The following is a 21,637-nucleotide window of genomic DNA, read 5'->3' as shown; positions in this document are numbered from 1 at the left end:
GGAACCCGCTGGTTCTTAACATAGCGCATCCTCATGTGTATTACCTAGGTCCCACGCAGCAGAGAGGATCTCACCACCCACAGCTGGGGTCCCAGGACCCTCCAATTCCTGACCCTTTCTCCTCCTCACCAGGACTCATCATGGCCCAAAAGTGCTGCCCAAGCCTTTCCAGCCCCACCCCACGGGCCCCCACAGTACCACACCTCTGCATCACCAGCCACCAAAAGCTCTGATGAAGTCTGACCATCTTTGCCACCCCTCGTGCCTCTGAGATGTTCTGTGCCGAGGCTAGCAAAGAGCTACTGTCTGCCAAGGAGGGACAGCATGCAGGAGAGGCACACGTGCCATTAGGAAAAGCCCTGGACAAGGAGCTCCAGAGTGGGGAGGAGGGGTCTATTCCCATCTCTGGTGTCTATCACCAGGAGACCTCCATCCTTTGAATGTCACCTTATCCACCGGGAAGGGGGGCAGGCTGGACGCAGAAGTGAGAAGAGCTACCATTGGTCAGCTACTCACAATGCACCACTGTCCCTTCACACTGACAGCACCTTGAAGGGTGGAACAGGTACACCATTTCACCAACGAGGGAACAGAGGTTCCGAGTCACATGCCCAGGGACCCCACCAGTAAGTGGGAGAGTCAGGTTCCCCAGCTTTGGTGCTTCTTCCCCATCAAGATGTCTACCAGGGTCAGTCTAGAGCAGACGTGAGGATACATGTGTGTCAGGCATCTTGACAGTTTCATATACTTTCTTGTGGTTTCATTAAATATCATCTGGACTAGGGATGCCTGGGTGGCCCAGTTGGTTAAACGTCCAACTTCAACTCAGGTCATGAGCTCACAGCTTGTGGGTTCGAGCCCCACAGGGGGCTCTGTGCTGACAGCTCAGAGCCTGGAGCCTGCTTTGGATTCTGCGTCTCCCTCTCTCTATCTGCCCCTCCCCTGCTCTCTCTCTCTCTCTCTCTCAAAAAATAAACATAAAAAAATCACCCAGAATAGAGTTAATGCACTGAAATTTGGTAACAGCCCCTTATGCATTATTCTGTGCCTGAGCCTGAATTAAAGTCATTCATTAACACCTGTGCCACCAGCTACAGGGCCATAAGCTATACACCAGGAGGCCAGCATCAATTTACATCTGTCATCACAGTAGATCAGAGTCTTTGAGTGTTACAAGCACCATCTGGCTCAGCTGAAAACAACAGTATTCTTTCAAAATCACGATTCAACCATTTTCCTAAAGGAACCTCTTGAAATCCAGCAAAGACATAACCCAACAGGTGCTTTTGTTTTGTTTTTGCTGGGCACCAGAGCCTTCTCTTCACCCATTCCCATTCATTCCTCCCTCCTTGCATCAATTATATTCTCCCCAATCTGCTAAAAAACTCTTCCTTCAAGGACCTAGGTCCAGCAGCCTGCAAAGAGAAGGGACATGCCGGTCAGATTCTGCCATTAGATAAAACAGGCAGCTGCCCGCATTTCAGACACAGGCAAGAGGAGCATGGAAGGGAGAAGGGGCGAAGGGACGCGGGTGGGGTGGAGAGTCCTTCTCTCAGCCCAGTTCTGGTTCTGGCTTGCCAAGAGAGGCAGTTTGGACAAGTCCCTTAACCTCTCTCTGCCTCAGAATCCCCTGTGTGGGATGAGGACCCCCACAGTGATGTTACATCATTTATCCCCTGGGTGGGTGGTTGGAATTGAAAAAGCGTGGCTGGAGGGCATGCTCCAGGCCAGGGCACAGGGCCAGGGCTTCCCCTTCCCCTGCTGCACCATCAAGACATGAAAGAAACCTCAGACAAAGCCCTGTGGTTCACTAAATTGCTACCTCTCATTATTTAGTGTAAGTCATCCACCATTTTTTTGTGTGTGAATACAAACACACTCGTGGCTGATTTTATATACAAATATCTTTACTCCACCAATGAACAAAAGATAATAGATCATAGCTCTTCAGCACTTCCTAATAAGCTGAATTACTCCTCCTCCGCCTCCCATTCTGCGGGCAAAGAAAGTGAGTTGCCGGGAGGTGTAAGTAAGGAACACACAGCTCATAAGTGGAAGCCACAGGGTTCAAATTCCTGTCCTGGGGCCCCAAAGCCCAGGTCTCTGCATCCCCATACCGCATCACCATTCTTTTAAAGAGCATTTCAGTAATTCTGCGTACAAGCAGTGCTTCCACTCTCAGCTCATTGGTGCATTCAGACTGCATCAGCAGTAGAAGGGTTAACCGCTCCCTCTTGGGGCAGGGGCTCTGGGTGAGCGGGCACCCCAGGGCTGACAACTGAGGGCAGATAGCTTACCGCTGGTGGGGGGGGGGGCGGAGTGGGAGCGTCACCTTGGGGCTCTATCACTGTCAGTGGGGGACAGGTGCTGCATGCTGCTTCTTGAAAGCGGGGGCCTGGGTCTGACTTCGGGGGTGGTTACCAGGCTAGATCTAGAGGAAACGAGGGAGCCACAACAGTGGGCTTTGACACGTAACCCCTCTCAGCTTCAGCAGTGTGGACATTGGAATGCTATCGTGTGTGTTTTTTTCCTTTATTTACTTAAACATGCTTCCTACATCTTCTGCAAAAAAAAACATGGACTACTTTTGCAACAAGGAAATCGAGTGTCCACTGGAGAACCCACTTCTGTAAAAGGGAGCTGACCTTTACAGAATTAAATTCCTGAACCTGGGAATTTCTTTTCTTCAACACACAGAGCAAAAAGAAAGGTAAGAAGAATGGAGCTAAATGCATAGGGAAATACTGACAGGAAGAGATTCTGAATTGTTAACAACAGCCTCAAAGTTTGTGTCCCCCCAAATTATATGTTAAACCCTAACCCCCAGGGTGATGGTATTAGGAGGTAGGGCCTTTGGGAGGTGATTAGGTCATGAGGGTATTGCCCTCCTAATGGGACGAGTGCCCAGAGAGTTCTCTTGCCCCTTCCACCAGGTGAAGGCACAGCGAGAAGATGGCCACCTATGAACCAGGAATGAGATTTCACGACACACCAGATCTACCAGCACCTTGATCTTGGACCTCCAGCCTCCAGAACTGTGAGAAATAAATTGTTGTAGAAGCCACCCAATCTGTGGTATGTTTGTTATAGCAGCCCAAATGGACTAAAACACATATTTATAAATTATGTATATCTGATGCACAGATGTATCTCATTTATGTAGCTGTTGTGTTTGAATCACTTACAACATTCACTACTTCTGCAACCAGTTAAATATTAAATAATTACAAGGAAAAGGACAGAAAGTGCCAGTTTGGGTTTGCTTTGGTGCATCTCCTGAGAGCTAGGAAGGGCGGCCCTGGCCTGCTCCCTTGCAAGGGGGCTGGTGATCTCCTCCCTGCTCTCCTTAACTCAGGCCCCCAGGAGCCTCCCTGGTGGTGAGGATTGAGCACAGAAGGAGGTGAATTCCTCTGGTCCACAGGAAACATCTGTAGGGGGAGGCAGCCCCTCCCAACCCCACTGGAGAGCAGCGCCTTCTGGAGAAACCAGGGCTGCCCTGGGGACAGCCAGAGCCAGGAGTTTTGAGTTCTGGTGTATGAGCTGGGCAATCCCTCAGCTCCTCCAAGATTATGTTTGTTCAACGGGAAAACAGAATTGTTTTTCTTCTGCCTATCTCATGGGGCTGATATAAAAATTAAATGAGATAATGTTAAGAAAAACGGTTTATACGATAAATAATGACAAGTAACTCACTACCAGGGCTGTGATTAAGATTTGTCACTCAGGAGGGATCATTATCATAAATGACAATGTATTCTGTAACCTCTCAGCTCCTATTTTTTTAAATTATGAAATAATCATGTTCCTGGTTTTAATTTTTTAACTCAAATAGTACAAAAAAATTAAAAGCAAACAAAACTCTCTTTCTCCATGCCTGTGTGCCCCCATCCCACTCTCGGGTCACCACGTTTAACAGCTTCCTGTGTAAGGTTCCAGAAATATTCTACGAAAACAAGGCATGTACATATATTTTTACAATTATGGTATTATATACAACTTTCTACACTGTGCCTTTTCCACTTAATTTGACCTTAGAGATTTTTTTCCATATCAACACATTTTCTGTTCATTCCTTTTTAGCAGTTCTTGCGACGATACCACAATGTATCTAATCAGTATCACATTTTACATGTGTCCCTTTTTTTTTTTTTCCAACGACGACAAACGATGTTGCCATTGGCATGCTGTTCATAACTAGAATGGTCACCCAAGTAGGATAAAGTTCCAGAAGTGGAATTTTGGGGACAAAGCTGACACACTGCCCAAGCACTGAGAGTTATTGCTAAGTTGGCTTCCACTGCCGTGTAAAAGCTATGAGAGAGTCCAGGCCAATTTGGAGCCTCCCCCCGCCCCCATGAGGAAAAGCCCACCACGGATGCGTGCCAGCGGGTAGCTGGGAGGCATTAACAGATCATAGGGACGTGTTCTTACTTTCTCAGGGCACGGATTGGCCAAGCAGAATTACCACCATCCTCACAACACTGTTTCTGCCCATCCCTTCCCACCCACATGCCCTCTCTCCGGCAGAAAACTCAATTTCATGCACTTGGACCAGGAAAGTGTCCCCCCAGCCCTGCCTCCTGCGTCCACCTGGCAGTATGGGTGATCTGTCTTACTCCTATTATTCCATGGATGGGGCCTTTGGAGGCAGCCCATGGGATGATTTCAAACCCTTTGGAAAGGCACCAAGGTCCTTCACACTCGGCTCCAGCCTTGCTGGCTGCCGGCTCTTCCCCCAACACCTCAAGCATTCTCCCGCTGTAGGGTCGCAGCCCCCCGCTACTCCTTCAGCCCGAGGCCTCATCCCCCACATCCACATGGCTGCCTCCCTCACTTTTCTCAGGTACCTGCTCAAATGTCACCTCCTTAAAGAGGTCCTCCTTGGTCCTGTGACACTCTTGTTCCCTGCCTGCTTTTTCTTCAGCAGAACGATCCTGACTTAACCTAATACTTTCTGTGTATTTGATTGTCTGCGAAGCCAGCTCCACCAGGAGAGTATGTTGTTCTGTTTATACCGTATCCCAGAACCTACAATGCTATCCGACATATAGTAGGTACTCAGTAAAGACTTGTGACTGACCAGATGCTCTGGCTCCTGCCTACTTCCTCAGCAAAGCCCCCACCATTCCCTAGGCTCCACATGCAGTAGTATGGCAGGTAAAGTCTACAAGCCTCAACATTTAGCTTCAGGTCTTGCTTCGGTTCTTGCTTAAGCTATTTCTCCACCTGGCATGCTATTCAATCACTCCGCTGGCAAACACATAAACTTCTATTCACCCTTCAAAACACAGCTAAGCCTCATCAACTCCACGAAGCTTTCCCCAAAGCCCAGTCTTCCTCATCTTGGCCCAATGCAACCATCCTACACGTATCTGTTGCTTTATATTTCAAAAAATCTTTTATTTTATTACATCTTTACTTTCCAGCTTCCCCCACCAAGCTGTGTGCTTCTTTGGGGACAGATAGCACCGCCCCCTCATGTTTCTGACTACTGATAAGGTGTCCAACACCTAGTAGGTTCTCAGAAAATGTCAAAAGAACAACCAGGTGAAGAAAATGCACTGAGAGTTCTCCAGGTCCACCATGAGGGGCATACAGACCTGGCTGATGAGACTTCTCTAAGAATGTTTAAAAGAATCCACGCAGACTTTCAAAGATGTGGATGACATCTTCCTTGTAAAAATTAGCTACCACATATTGAACACTTGCCACCGGGAAAGCATACAGGCCTCATCTCTTCTAACACTACTGAAAACCCTGACAGTTAGGTCCTATGACCCTCCCATCTTCAGAGAAGCAGATGGAGGTTTAGGAGGGTAAGTTGCCCAGGGTCATGCACTGGGCTGGTAGAGGAAGCGATGACTTAAACTGGATTCTAGAACTTGCCGCTCAAGTCTACACTGTGCACGTCAAGGAGGTAATACACTGGGAGTGGAGTACTCCAAACTAGCAGGAGTAGACGGTGCCATGCAGTGCTGGGTTCTGACTTAGGGAAGGGTCGGGGGGCATTTCTGAACCTGCAGTAGGAGGCACTATGGCTGCTTCAGACACACAGGCTGACGCTGCATGAGGATCAGCCATGAATCCACACCTGTAGAGGCAGGGATGAAGTGGGGCACCAAACCTCAGTACCAGGAGCTAACTTGGGCACCCCACTTACACCCCATCAAAGTTAGTATGTGTTCTCCCCTTTAATCCTCAACAGAAATCCAGAGAGGCTGGCAAAGCAGGGAATGTGACTAATTTCCAACTCACAAATAGGAAAGTCAATCACAAACATTCTCTTTCTGCACGCAGTCCTTTCCAAAGGGTCTAAACTATACCGGGCTCAAGACAGGGGAGGACCCATTCAATCCTCATCTCAGCCCTGCAGGTGAGTGTTATCATGATCATTTCCAATTTACAAATGAGGACAATGAACTTTGAGGAGTTAAGAAACATCTGTCCAGGGGCGCCTGGGTGGCTCAGTCGGTAAAGTGTCCGACTTGCGCTCAGGTCTTGATCTCGCGGTTTGTGAGTTTGAGCCCCGCATCGGGCTCTGTGCTGACAGCTCAGAGCCTGGAACCTGCTTGAGATTCTGTATCTCCCTCTCTTCCTGACCCATCCTCCGCTCATGCTCTGTCTCTGTCTCTCAATAAATGTTAAAAAAAATTTTTTTAAAAAGAAACATCTGTTCATTTATTCACTCTTCCACTTACCCATCTCAACTAATATTTGTTAAGCACCTAGAATGTGCTGGCAGAACAGGGAGCAAACGAGGGCAGCCCTTCCTGGCATGGGGCTTACATTCTAATGGAGTGAGGGAGAAAATAAGCAAAGATGCAGGGATTTCAGTAAGGGCTACGTAGACAATAAAACAGAGCTATGGGGTTGAGAGGGGCTGAGTGCTGATATAGCTGGGATGGTCAGAGAGGGCTTCCCAAATGACATCTGCATGAAGATTTCATGGTAAGAAGGAGCCAGACACATAAGGATCTGGTGAGGAATCTTCCAAACAAAGGGAACAACAAAGACCTGTGACTGAGCATGGGTCAAGTACGTACAAAGGACAGAAGGAAAGCCAGGTGAAGGAGGGCAATGGTGGAGGGGAAGGAGTCTGAGAGGGAGGCCAGGGCTGGGCCCTGGGTCCACAGGAATCAGGGCTTCACTCCAGCTCCCCTGCCTCCCAAATTTTGTGTCCAGAGAAAATCAAGTAGCCACATGATTTAGAAATAATGAAATTTTAAAACCTTGTCCAGTGAAGATACACCAGAAAGATAAGACCACACCGTTCTGAACAAAGATACAGAACTGAAAACCCTTAGGGCTTAATTCAGGCCCAGCACACAGTATGTGCTCAACAAATGCTGGTTGAATGGACACCACGCAAAAGCGATTTTAATTGTACACACAGCAAATATGGACTTGCTGGAGACACGTGGACTAATGGAATCCAAGGCCTGATGTGAAGACAGACCAAAGTCCACCTGATGCCACGACGGTGGTTACACTCTTGGCAGTACTCAAACCCAGCAGAGGACACAGGCTTAAAATTTAGGACTGCAAACATATTTAGATAAATGCTCAGATGCCAGAAGCATAATGAGTTACTAAGAAAACCAGAACAGCCTAATTTTGAAATCTGACATGAGAAAGACAAATTGCCCCTGCCCCATAGGCCCCTTGCTTGAGCCACAGTCCAAGACTGACCCAGGGCCCAACCTTTTCTCACTGGCTAAGCCAATAACTTGTACCCTGAAAAGGGAAATGAACCTGTAAGACAGGGGGTGGGTTGGGCCAGGTGCCCAAGGTCAAGGTGAAGCTATGGCCAGTCATGTGCAGGGAAGTAACACCTTGTACCTGATTTTATGGCCGTTTAGGGGCTTGTCTCACCTCCGCTTCTAGAGGGCTAGAGTTGCATCCCACATTTCTGCCTCCTCCAAACGTGCAGTGTCCTTCCTATGAATACCAGGAACTCACACATTTATGGAATGAGTGAACGAGCAGGCAGCCAAGGCAGTCTATTTGGACCAAGCAGTGTGTGGGCCTGAATGAGGTCAGAGGCAGTAAGGAAAGGTACCAGGAGCACCCTGAGGTGGGGCATCCGTGAGCCAGCCACACAGGGAAACAGGACAAAGAACCAAAGAAGAAATGTTTCTGAGGAAACTTGATACAATACTTGAAGAGCTGTCACACTGGCAAGGAATTAGACATGCTCCATCCAAAGCCCCAGAAGTCAACTGTCAGCTGAATTTAAGGAGGAACTCCCTCCCAGCAAAGTATGTGTCAAACTGTGCTGCATGGACAGCTAGCATTCAGGGAGTGGGGGTAGGGTGGGGGTAGAAAGGAACGACTCCAAATGATTCCACAGGAAAATACATTTGGCAATTTGAGTTAATCAAAGACAACAGATGTTCTTGCCAAAGGGCACAGTTTTCAACCCTTCTCAAATGCATGTAGCCCCAGTGGCTTTTCATAGGATGTTATGAACATCTCACAGAGTCTCCTTTCCAAGCTCATCTCTGGGAAGAGATGAATTAGAACCACCTGACAGGGGCGCCTGGGTGGCTCAGTTGGTTATGCGTCCGATTTCGGCTCAGATCATGATCTCACAGTTCGTGAGTTCAAGCCTCGCATCAGGCTCTGTGCTAACAGCTCAGAGGTTGGATCCTGCTTCCGATTCTGTGTCTCCCTCTCTCTCTGCCTCTCCCCTGCTCATGCTATCTCTTTCAAAAATAAATGAACATTTAAAAAATTAAAAATAAATACATACCTACATAAAAGAACTGTCTGACAAAAGCATCTTATGAAAAGGTGATTGTCACACAGGTATCTGAGTACCTTTAGGATGTAGAATTCAACACTGCACAGATGATACAGATGCAATCTAATAGAAAACTAGAACCATGGGTTCATTCTCCCATGGACTTTCATCTAGAATGGCCACGCGGTAGGCCACAAGGTTCAGTTACACACGAGGATGCTGTCTCCTCCCACCACTTTGTGTCCAAATAAGGTGATGATATGGATAGTGCAAAGGGATCCAGGAAGCAATCGATGCTGTTGGCCAGGGACCTTAGTGACAGGATGAATTCTTGCCAGAACCCACTCTGAGTTTTCATGTAGTATTTCCAAGAAAATATTGCCTGCCTGTCTTCCTCGCATGCATCTATGCATTCTGTAAATATTCCTTGGGGATCTTCCACAGACCAGCAGTAGTAAGTAAAGCCAGACAAGGTGTTCCTTTAGGACTACCTTTTGGTGAATACAGACAATAAACAAACATATTTCACACACACAAAAAAATGATTTAATTGAGGTTTTCTATATATGACACAAAGGAAATAAGTGGTGAGAAACAATGTAAGTTACACAGAGATCTTCTCCATTGTGGGGTTTCAGGATCGATTCTCTAAGGGAGCAAAGAGACCCTGTTTTACAGACCCTCAAAATATGCAGGTCACAAATAAGTCTCTGTAGTATGCCTCTGGGAAATCATAGCCCAGTGGGGCTGGGAAAGGCCACACCAGTCCACCTGCCACAGTAATCCTCTCTCTAGCACATGTCTTATGTATGCTGTATTTGACACTATGACTCAGTAGGTCTGGGGAGGAATGGAGAACCTGAATTTCTAATCAGGTATTCTAATGCCACTACTTTGTAAACATTTAAGTAACACTATTGTATCAGGCATTAAAAAAAAACCTAAATAAATGGAGGGCTATACCATGTTCATGAACAGAGAGGCTCAATCACAAAGATATCAATTTTCTTCTAATTAACCTAATCATTCAATATACTTCCTACCAAAATCCCCACGAAGTTATTTTGTTCTTTATTGTTGTTTAACCTGACAAACTGGGTCTAAAATTCATTTGGTAGGCAATTTTGGAAAAGAACAAAGACAAGTCCCCACATGTCTTACCAGCTCCAGGCTTACAATAAAAATGTGGGTGTAGTATTAACACACAATTAGCTAGAGAGACAAATGGAACAGAACAAGAGCCCCAAAGCAGACCTGTATTTTTAAGATAACTATGTATGGAAGATAGCATTATAAATCATAGGAAAAAGATGAATAATTCAGTAAATATGGCTGGAAAATTTGATAATTTGTATTAAAAAACAACAACAGCCCTGAACTCCTACATCATGCCATGTACAAAAATAAAATTCCAAGTAGATTATATTCTTAAATATGAAAACACAAAACTTTAAAACTTTAAAATTTTTAACATTTATTCATTTTTAAGAGACAGAGTGAGCAGGGGAGGGGCAGAGAGAGGGAGACACAGAATCTGAAGCAGGCTCCAGGCATTGAGCTGTCAGCACAGAGCCTGATGCAGGGTTCAAACTCACGGACGGCAACATCATGACCTGAGCTGAAGTCGGATGCTTAACCGAGTGAGCCACCCAGGCACCCCAAAACTTTAAAACTTTTAGAAGAACATATAAAAGATTTTTTCCCCCAACTTTGGGTAGGGAAATACATCTTAAATAAGATACCAACTGTGCAAACCAAAAAGAACAGACTGGCAAATTTGACTTCAATAAAGTTAAAACTCCAAATGCCATAAATAAATAAGAAAAGCCACACACTAGGGAAGGCAATTTGCAGCATATTTATATCTAGAATGTGTCAAGATACTAATATCTAGAATGTGTCAAGAATTCCTACCCATGAGGAAAGACACACAATCCAAAGAGAAAAGAATGCGAACGGGAAGTTCACAGATGAGGAACCCAAATAGGGAAAAACACATGAAATGTGCTCAACCTCGCAAGTCATTAGAGGAATGCAAATTTAGAACAGTCGGATGCAAAACTTAAAAATTAACCAGACCAAATGCTGTCTAGAATATGGAACAGTAGAATTCTCATACACTACTGTTTGGAAAGTAAATTAGAACAATCCTTTCAGAAAGCAATTGGACGTTACCTGATAAAACCGATAATAAACATGCACGCTACCATTAGCAATCCCACTCTTAGGCACAGGCCTAGAAACCTTCCTTCACGCACACAGGGAAGCATGGGCAAGACATTTATTCAGTGTTCTTAGTAACACTGGGAAACTAGAGAAAGTCTAAATGCCCATCAAGAGGAGCTGGCTAAATACAGTGTAGTCTTTTTATACATTGAAATACTATACGGCAGGAAAAAATAAATGAACCAAAGCTGCATGTATCAACAGGGGAACATCCCAAAACCAAAACTGAGCAAAGAACAAAGTTGTAAGAAAAGTAAGTAATGGATACCATCAATAAAAAACTTGTAAGTATGCCACAAAGATCTAGGTACTATTTGGGAGATGTATATATAGCATATATATAGCTAACATACAAATAGTTTATATATAATTTTATATAGAGCTTATAAATTTTTATAATTTTATAATTTTATATAAAGCTTTATAATTTTTATAATAAAAGCTTATTAAAGTTTATAATTACATATTAATATAGAATGTGTATATATATGTATGACATACACACACCAACTATAAACATGAGAATGATAAGTCTAAATTTAGCATCATGAACTCTAGAGAGGGAAGGAGATGAATGGTATCTGGGAAGAGAATTAAAATGACTCATAAAACCACTGCCCCTCTACCCTACTTATAATCAGCATTAGGGTAGGCAATGTTCTTGAACAAAGCCATACTTTTTTCAGATTGAATAGTCTCAGAAAACATTTAGCCCAACCTCTGACCCACAGAGGAAACATCTCTTCAATACCCAAAACGAGGTGATCCTTCTACCTCAGAAGACCCCAAGTCAGGGCTGCTGTGTACTGTTATGCAGGTTGGCACTGTACAATTCTGGAGCACACATTTCACAATATGAATGAGGCCCCCTAGGGTTGTGCAGTGCACGACTTCTATAACCATACGTGGCAGCCCTGTAACTGCCAGGTCACAGACCCCTTTGGGATGTTAATGAAGAATGCCCACCTCTGGGGAAATGCCCATTCACACAATTACTGCCTGTAATGTCGGTGGATTCAGACACCTCCCCAACAATGCTTAGTGACCCTCCACCAGGTAAACACTTTCAGGGTTGGGTGATCACAACCTTCAGAAGTACTTGCAGACCATACTATGAAACTAACCTCTCCCTTAAGCACATTTAAACTTGCCTCTTTAGAACCTCTATCCATTCAAGTTCACCTGCTTCCTTTGCACATGACACTTCAGGTACTGAAGGAAAGCTAACCTGCCCTCTCTGCCCTGGAGACTTCTGCTTTCCAGGCTAAATACACTTCTGACTTAGTTTATACAAAACATGCTATGTCTCCTCTTTTGTTAAAAACCCTTTTTTTTTAAACTACCATTTTTAGCAAGAATTTCCTGCCCTAATGAGCAACCAGGCATGCTGACATGCCATCAAAGAACAAGAAAACATTCCTCTCAGCTGCTCCTTTAGGAAACGTGTAAAATCTCCGCACTGGCTTCCAAAGCAGTCAAACGTCCCCAGAAACCAGGAAGTGCGAAGCCAGAGAAAGAAAGGGTCAGACTTTTTCCAAGGGTGGGGGCAATGTTAACTGAGCAGAACCAGGACAGAGGCCCCACAGGCCAAGGGACACGAGTCACTTTCCACTTACTCCCAAAACTCCATGACGGGAGAGGTGGCGTTCTGCAGGGACACATGACTGTGGTTGCTCACGTTCAGTTTCTGGAACTCCACACAATTCTCTACAGTGGAAACAAGACAAGAAAGAGAAGATTAACCTCTGCAAGGGCTGGACCTTGGGAAACATTCAAAGCTGATGGTGCAACCAGGTGGTTTTAACTAGCCGCTCTAAGCAAACATGCCTCAGAGAACACCGAGGAGGAAAATCGATCACTTACAGTTTAAATGAGAGGTCTGGTCTGATTAGAACAGGAGGGAAAGGTTTGGGGGCACAACACCTTCTCTCACTTCCACTCCAAATGCCCTATCAAACTCTCCTCCTGCACGGTTCCGAATTTCCTTTCCTTTTTTCCACTTCCCTACAGAAGCCCTCTCCATGGCATTTATCTGTCCTGCCCAGTGGCCCCAGCAGGGGTGGAGGGTCTAAAAGAGTGAGTCGGTTACAGTGTCCCTACGACAGTAATGCATTGGAGACTCCGTTTTCCTTCACATAGGAAGACACTGATATCGCAACTGCCTCATAAAGATGTGGGAACTGGATGAAATGGCGTGAGCCTGTAGGTGTAAAGAATTTCTGCTTTCTTCCTCATTCCCTCGCTTGATTGGTCAATCCAAGAAAGGATTTATTGAACGTCTCATTTCATGAAACTTGATGACCAAGGGGGAGTTGAATTTCCAGTAAAAATATCCAACTGTTCAATCTTAAAGGCCCAGATTGACACCCTCCTCCAGGGAGACTTCATCTATCTCCCTCCCCTGAATTCTAAGAAAAGTAGAATGTAAAGACCCTCCAAGGAACCACCTTCTCCAACTCCCTTTAATTTTGAAGAGGAGAATCTAAGGTTCAGGAACAGTCAAGGGACCCATATCCCTACCCACTCCCTCCTCTATAAAGTCAGTTAGGGACGGAACTGGGAGTCCACTCCGGCCAGTGCCCCATCTCGTGATTATCACCCAGGTCTGTTTCCCACCACAGAACCTGCACCTCTTTACAGCACCCCTGTTTACAGAGCTCTGCGCCAGACTGTGAACTCCCCGAGGGCAGCTGCACTGTTCACTCTGGAGCCCCTGCACCCAGCACGGAGTCAGTGGTCTGCTTCGCTCTGGCACTGCTCTCTCCTCGCATGGGTACAAACCCTCCAACTACATCTGTAGCCTCTGGAGCAGGAAGCACCTCTCACACATGACATTTTTACACAACACAAGTGTTCACATGCTAGGAGAGAAAGGGGGCTGCAAACCAGTGGGAGAAAGGTTTGCCGTCTGCTGGGGAAAAGTCCCCCAATCGTCTGCCTCCTTCCTGCTCCTCCTGGCAAGGACTAACCATATTCTGAAAGCGGGGGGGGGGGAAGGGGGGGGGGAGTCTGTGGGGGCCACAACATCCTGAAAGGAGTCTGAAAACCTGAGATTATAGGAACCCTCATGCCTTTTTCCAGGGAAGGGAGCCCTTAGTTTTGATCAGTCTCTAAAACAGTGTGTCTCTTTGTTTTTTCCCTAGAGTAAACAAATTTCTCAGACATCCAACATTGACAAGGTATTTTTATTAAAATGACATCTGTGTACAAATAAATGAGTTATAAAGTCCTTGTGATTATAGTACTCATACGACTATAAAACCAGAATTAAATTTATGCATTAAATACCAACTACGGAACACAATTCAAACTGATAGTATAAAATGTATGTGTAGGACAATGCCATTTTGTGAAATTAAATGGATTTCCTGACAGGAGAGTGGAGCCAAAGGGAGGAGGCAGGGTCTGTGGAGTTCAGCTTGCCTATTCTTCCACTGGCTATTTGAGAAGCAATTCTACTATCATTTTCCTCTGGTCACACTTGCGCAAGATCTTCATTCTTACAGTTTGTGGCATTCCTAACTGGACTTTGATGAATACGAAAGCACCATTTACAAATTAAATCTCTGTGCTCTCCTCCATTGGCCACCATCATCCTACTTATCAAGAACCCATCTTAAACTGTAAACACGCACAACGCTGGGCACTGAAGTCTCCTGACTGTCCTCGGTGGAAGGTGGTTGTGCAGATAATCTAGAACATGTGCGTATTTTTAGAGTGCCCTCAAAATAAACACACACAATTAAATTATCATGGAGGACTTGCAGGCCTCCAAGAATATATCCTTGAATTTTAATTTGATAAACATCTCTATGAAGTCCCCAGCCAAAGAAAGGTTAGGAACCAGTGCCCTAAAGAGAGATAGTGAGACCTCCACACAATCCAACAGTGGGAGCAGGGCAGTCATCACAGCACTGGAAGTGACATCACAGCACTTTCTAGACCTACTACTCCCTACTCCCTGTTCCTTATGCTGATAACCAACATCCCACCCAATCTTACCATACCTCAGCCTGCAGGATGAAACGACGCTTCCAGGGACAACCTAACCACAGGTTATAACACAGATGGTGAACAGCTTAAAGCATGTGTGTTCATTCCAGTCAAAAGGCAGTGGCTGCCTGGAGCACTGCTGAGAAGGGTTCTGAGGCCAAGACTAGGCTCAAAAGGATAGAGTTCTACAGTCAATCAGCGAGGTCTGCTCTGGGCACAGCCATCACAGATAGGGAATAAATATGTTGTTGCTTTCCCTGGATTTTAAGACACCATCTTGATAGGATGGACAAATTGAAAAGCAAACAGCACATTAGAATCCAAAGTAATCTAAAGAGTTATCCATTCAAGGAAGTGGGAGAGTGGTACATTCAAATTTCTACCTGGGTTAGATTGGGAAAGTAAATAAGCAATGTGAGCTGAGTGGAGACTGTGGCCAACTTGTGGACAGATGCCTTATCCAAAGACAACTGCTTATCAGCCCCAGCTGCTGTCAAGCAAGACTGTGAGAATGTGGGTCTGCTATTGCCAGATCTTTTATTTATTTATTTTTTCAAGAGAAGCGGGAAATCTGGATTTTCATGTGAGGTCTTCTGGTTTTTAAATTTTGGCAACCAAACACATTTTTGAAATTCACTGATCACTGAGTTAAAGCCTAACTGGTCTACAGGCCCATGGTTTGCAACCCTTGATCTAGCCTAACCCGTTCATTTTACAGAGGAAAATCTGACACCCAGAGGGGCCTGGCTGGAACTAGAGCCTGAACCTCTCTCTGCCCACAAAGGGCTCAGTCTCTGTATTCAGCAAAGCGAGGAAAGAACATCACCATTCTTCTACCCATGCCAATTACTGAGCCAGGGCAACCAGACCCAGTGCAGAACTGATCTCCAGTTTCAGTGGAATCTGGATTCATGTCAAGAGGCCAGGATTGATGTCCAGGACAAGGGCATACCCCCAATCCCTGGTCCCCCAGCAGGACCTGCAGAGAGACCCTCCCTGGGGACCATACCTGTGTTCCACTCATGCCCACAGGTAGCCCAGGGGAGCTCGGTGGTGAAGCAGTTGCTCAGGTAGAAAATGGCCCATGCCAGGATAATGATGTAGTACACGTTTAGATGGGCCTCGATCACCTGTGTTGCATAGCCAATGCCTGAAAGAACAAAGGGAGTGATGTGGGTCTCTTACCACCTTGTTAAAACAGTCTCAGCTGCCTTTCACAGCCTGACATCACCCAGGCACCATTTCATTCTTGAACTCAGTGCTTACCTTCAAACAAAGGGCAAACTTTCCTCCAACATGTAATGCCACCTTCACTCGTGAACTGTCCCAGAGCTGTTTCCAAGAAAAAAACAGGAATTCCACAGCAAATAAAAAACACCACATAGGGAATCAGGAACGCCCCTACAAGGATGCAAAGTAAGGGAATGAGGTTAAAATTGCCTCTACTATTTCGAGTTCAGCACAAGAAATCTTTAATAATCACCTACTACGCGCAAGACATAATGTTCACTGAGCTTGAGGTCAAGTTCACATCTTGACGACCATAGTCAGAAAACATGGCCCTGGGTTTGTGCTCTCTGCACAACTACCTCACATCTCCCAGCCTCAACTTGTTCATCTGTAAAATAGGGCTTTTAATATTTAACATCCGTACCACTTATCTCACAGAAATGTTGTGCATCTAAGATGATAATGTAAAAAGGAAGTGTTCTCTTTGCTTAATTCTATAATGTATATATTTCACTCTCTAGCACTCTCTAGGTTAAATCCATTCTCTCCCTGAACATTATTCTTCTTTTTTATCCTAAAGTAACCTCAACAGGCTAGGTGAAGGGGACCCCTTCTTCCTATTTACTTTGGAAGTGATCTGCAAAAAAAAAAAAAATCTTTTTCATTAAGAAAAGCATTCTCAAGGAGATGTGCTATTAGCAATATGGCGCCCCAGTACATGAGACCCAGCTATGGAGTTGACTTATAAGGGGTTTGCAACAAGTATCTATCTCTCCAGAAGGCTGACTGAATCAATCTGAGAAAGACCGCCATAAGCTTTAGTGCTCCTATCCTGGTACACAATACCCACTACCTGGGCCTTTCTTTGAAACAAATGAAATAACTCAGGTGAGCATGAGCTACTATAACCAGAAAAGGATTTTCCAAATCCCTCATTCCCTCTCACCTGTTTAGTAACAAAGCTTGGAAACACATGCTATTCCTCACGATCTGATCTAACAAATGAAGGCTTTAACTGAAATTGCTTTTTGCTAAATGAAGTCTCTTCAGCCTTAGAACTAATAGCAACAATTTTGATCAAACCTGATAGTAGGACCACATCCATCAAATTTTGAAAGCCTCTTTGAAAAGCTTTTGGGGGCAAGATACTGTTTTGTTGTCGTTGTTGTTGCTGTTTTCGTTTTCTTAGTTTCACATTGGGAAAGAAATCCTTTAAACTATTGCTGGGATCTATGAATAGAATTGTATAGATTTTTTTTTTTTTAAAGGCAAGCAGTGGATAATCAGATACTCCAGCTATATCAGAAGGCAAAAAGTGTGTGAAAGGAACAAGACGGTCTGTTTGCTGAATATAAATTTAAGTGATTAGAAGAAGCTACAACAGGTTCGCTAACATGCTGTGAACCCTCTAGAACCTAACAGCACTTTCTGAAAGACTTCTAGCCCATGTATTCGCAAAGCTAGTACTCAAGATAACCACCTCAATTAAATCAGGATATTTGTGTGCCCAATGGGGACTCTTGGCGAGTTAAAAAAAAAAACCTAATTTTTAAATTTTACTCACTGCAACTTTTTTTTCTTTTAATCTGTGCAGAATTTGTAATTAACCCAATTTACTCTGTCTCCTCCTTTTAGGAATGCATTGTTTTGGTATAACAATTTCCTGTATTAAAAAAAAAAAAAAGATGCTAAAACGATTTTTGCCTGGGACTACCCTAAACAGGGTTTCCACGGGTTTCTAAGAAGACATGGCAGCTAATAAAGTCTGAATCTGCAAAAAGGCAGAACTCAGCTGAGGCCACAGGGCACGTTCCAGGTCTCCAAGTCCACTCCCTCTGTCCCCAGTGCCAAGCCACCAACACCGGCGGCCACTTCATTACCAGTGCAGAGCAGGCTTGGAGCAGCCTGGGCTTTCAGGATGAATGTCTCCAAAGAAAGGGCCTGGGCCAAGCAGTACCCTTCTCGCTCTCCCTGCAGCTGCTCGAACAGGAAGTCCTACTCCGAGCGGCCTAACAGTGTGGTCCCTGCCAGCCAACTTCTGAGCCACCTCCACTGGGGTCTTGGGAATCTGCTAGAGGGGCAGGGGCACAGCAAAGAGAGAGGAATACATGGACACAAGCTTTTCCTGGGAGAAACTGTGCCACCCACGAAGGTTTCACAAGGTCCCTTGCCACACACCCTACCATCTGTCCTGCTGATAGGACAGGTGGAGGCTCCTAAAGTCCTTCAGCTGAAAGATTTGAGGATTCACTGCAGAATCTCCACCAAACTGACTCGGACAAGTCACTAGGAACAACTCTCTCATCACCTTCCTCTCCCTGTCCCCCACTCCACAGTCTCGAAGCATCTCCTAAACATTAAATCAGTGTCGTTGCTCTTTGTCCGTGTCTCTGACACCAGTGAAAGAAACCGCTTGGTGCCAGTGCTTCCGCCAGATAGGCCCGAAAAGAGGACCTAGTAAAGGCCTTAAGGGCAAATGAAAGACGGGGCGGGCAATCAAACATCAACACCTCGCCCAAAAGTCCTCCCTGTTGTCAGTCCAATCCCAGTTTAAAACAAGGCCTTGGTGTCAGAATCCCATCTTTATCTCTTTATGGGGTTACTTCTCTGACCCTTTGCATCCTCATCTGCAAAATGGGTTTGCCACTGCCTGCAGAGATGACTTTAAGGATGAAATGAGATGATGGAGGGAAAGCTGAGTCTGGCATTTCACTAAGTGCTCAGAACCCCAGCCTACACGGATCCTGATCAGAGTCCTTTTCCTTCACACTGGTTTCCAGTTGGGGAAGCTGAGGCTCCAAGGGGCTGTCTCCTGCCCCAGACGCTAAGGCACGTCTCAAAAGCAAGGAAGGGCTCCCAGCATGGGCCTCCACCCGACGCTGGCTCAGAACACACCTGGCGACCACGTCCTCGCGTGCTGGCAGGCGGCACATTCAGGTGCGAAGAAACGTGCACATGCGCCCCGGGACAGGCGAGCCTAGCCCCGGGAGAGCTCACGCGCCAGGTGGCCCAAGGCAGGCACTCCCCACGAGGGTCCCGCTACACGCAGGCGCGGGAGGGGTCACTCGCTCACCCCCTTGCTCCCCGCCCCCACCGGGCCGCTTTCCCCTCCTCATTCCCGCTCACGCCGCGCGCGCCGCCTCACCTCCTCCGTTCTTGTAGCACAGGTAAGGGAAGCGCCACACGTTCCCCAGCCCGATGATCTCCCCAGCCACGCTCAGCACGAACTCCACCTTGTTGTTCCAGTGGCCGCGCTCGTGGACCGCCTTGTCGCGCTTGTCGCGCGGGTCGCGCGCGGGCGCCGCGCCCCCGCTGCAGCCGCCGCCGCCGCCTCCCAGCGCCTCAGACTCCCGCGCCTCCTCGGCAGCCTTCCCATTGCCCAGAGGCAGCGCCTTCTCCGCCGTCATGGCCGCGCTGGCTGCCTCGTGCGCCGGGCCCGGCTATGCGCCGCCGCCCCGGGCGGGCTGGCTTTTCAGGAGGCGCGAGCGGGCGGGAGGGGGGAGGCAGGGGGTGGAGCTGAGGGGCCGGGCCGGGCCAGCGCGGGGACCGGGACGCGGCGCGGCGGCCCGGCCCTCAGGGCGCCCACGCCGCCTCAGCCCGGCAGGGCCCGGGAGCCCGCGAGCACCTTGCGCGCGCCGAGCACCTTGCGCGCGCCGAGCACCTTGCGCGCGCCGAGCACCTTGCGCGCGCCGAGCACCTTGCGCGCGCCGAGCACCTTGCGCGCGCCGAGCACCTTGCGCGCGCCGAGCACCTTGCGCGCGCCGAGCACCTTGCGCGCCCTTCCTGTTCTCCTTCCTACTGGCCTCAGCACAAGAGTGGAAGCGCCCATTCAGGCCTAGGTTGGGCTGCTGACGCCAAACCCCCAAATTCCACCACTCACTGTAATCTCCAACAGCTTGGGCCTCGGTTGCCCATCTCTATCTAATAAGAGAAGTGGGCTCTAGACCAGGCATCTCCAACTTTAAGGTGCACACCAAGCACCTGCGGGTCCCTGCAGATCCTGATCCAGGGGGTCGAGCTGGGCTGGAGCTTCTGCGTTTCTAACAAGCACCCAAGTGCTGTGGATGCTGCTGGTCCGGAGACCACACCTGAAGGTAACAGGGAGTAAATGAACTCAATTTCTTCCCACTTCTCAAGGTTTGTGAGCTCCCATAGGATGGGTACACCTTCATGTCTTGTTCATCCTCGTGCTCACTGTTCTAAACACAAGGAGGCAGGACAGTGTGGCAGTTAAGGGCATCTGTCTGATGACAGGCAAACACAAGTTGAATCTCACACTCCACCTGTCTGAGCTGTGTGAAGTCATCTGACCTCTGTGCCTGAATTTCCTGATCTGCAAAAGTTAATACCAACAATGCCTTTCTTAGGGTGTGTGTGTGTTTGTGTATGTGTGTGTGTACTTAATGAGAAAATGCTTATAAAGTACTTAGTACGTTGGAAGTGCTCAATGAACATTAGCATTTTTTAGCATTATCATACAATGTGTAGTTACACAATGTACATATGTGTGCATCTTCTTGTTTACTATCCATCTCACCACTCAAGTTTAAGAATGATATACACTGTATCATTCATTATAATAGCCACAGAGCTTAGCACAAGACCTAGCACATAGTAGGTGTTCAGTAAATACTTAGGGCAAAAGAGGGAGAAAGGGAGGAAGAAGAAAGGGGAAAGAAAATTAGTGGGCAAGGAGCCACAGAGATAGATCCACCTCTGTCATTTCACAGCCCTGGAGAAGCCCAACCACATGAGCTGTTACTAATGCCACCCACTGTGCTCTCCATCCATCCCTTGGAGCTGCTTCTGGGGCTCTCTCAGGAAGAACCTCCCCATCTGGTAGCCCTCAGCTTCTCCTTTCATTCTGGCTTACAACAGCTCCAGTCTCTCCCCACCTCCAACCCCCTAGAAAACCCTTCCTGCCTCCATCTTCCCATTTCAGGCCTCCTTCCTCCCCTCCCCCTCACTACCATGTTTCTTGAAAGAGTAAGTTTACATGCTGCTGGCCCTGTCTTCACCTCCCACTCATTGCTCAGCCCATAGCAATCTGGCGCCCACTCCCACCATTCCTCTGAAAGTGCTGTCTGTGAAGTCCCTCTTCTTTTGGCAGATCTTACAGTCCTTAGTCCGTCCCCATCCTGCCTGATCTCCAGGTAACTTTCTGCACCATTTCCCCCTCTTGCTGTCGTAAAATTCACACTTGCATGCTTTTCTTAACACTGCCTGCCTCAGCTGCTGTTTCTCTCCCTGCTTCTGTCCTCTTAAATCTCATCTCTCTCATGGCTTTAGCCGCCCAGTGAAATACTGATGGTTCCCACACCTCTGTCCCCATGCACTGTGCAGGGTATGTTCTAAAGCAAAGATCTTGCAGTGTTTGGGGTGAGAGTAAACTGAATTCAGGTAGATGTGGGGTCACATCCAGGCTGTACCCCTTATGAACTGTGT

The 21,637-nt window shown here is 46.9% G+C and overlaps 1 protein-coding gene across 1 annotated transcript in view; it reads right to left on the bottom strand.

Annotated features, from left to right (window-relative positions):
- The window catches only part of SLC6A11 (solute carrier family 6 member 11), a 135,945-nt gene extending 116,183 nt beyond the window's left edge, over positions 1-19,762 (bottom strand). The window contains exons 1-4 of the mRNA XM_060631769.3: positions 19,338-19,762; positions 16,229-16,363; positions 15,972-16,112; positions 12,586-12,676 (exon numbers count right to left, since the gene is read on the bottom strand). Of these exons, the coding sequence (XP_060487752.1) occupies positions 12,586-12,676; positions 15,972-16,112; positions 16,229-16,363; positions 19,338-19,599 (629 nt within the window). The 5' untranslated portion in view covers positions 19,600-19,762. The remainder of the gene's footprint in view (positions 1-12,585; positions 12,677-15,971; positions 16,113-16,228; positions 16,364-19,337) is intronic.
- Positions 19,763-21,637: the final 1,875 nt, after the last annotated feature.

This window comes from Panthera onca, chromosome A2 (genome assembly GCF_046562875.1).
Source record: "Panthera onca isolate mPanOnc1 chromosome A2, mPanOnc1 haplotype 2, whole genome shotgun sequence".
Classification (NCBI taxonomy): Eukaryota; Metazoa; Chordata; class Mammalia; order Carnivora; family Felidae; genus Panthera; species Panthera onca.
Note: the sequence above shows the minus strand (reverse complement) of the source record. Positions and strands in the feature narration are given on the sequence as shown.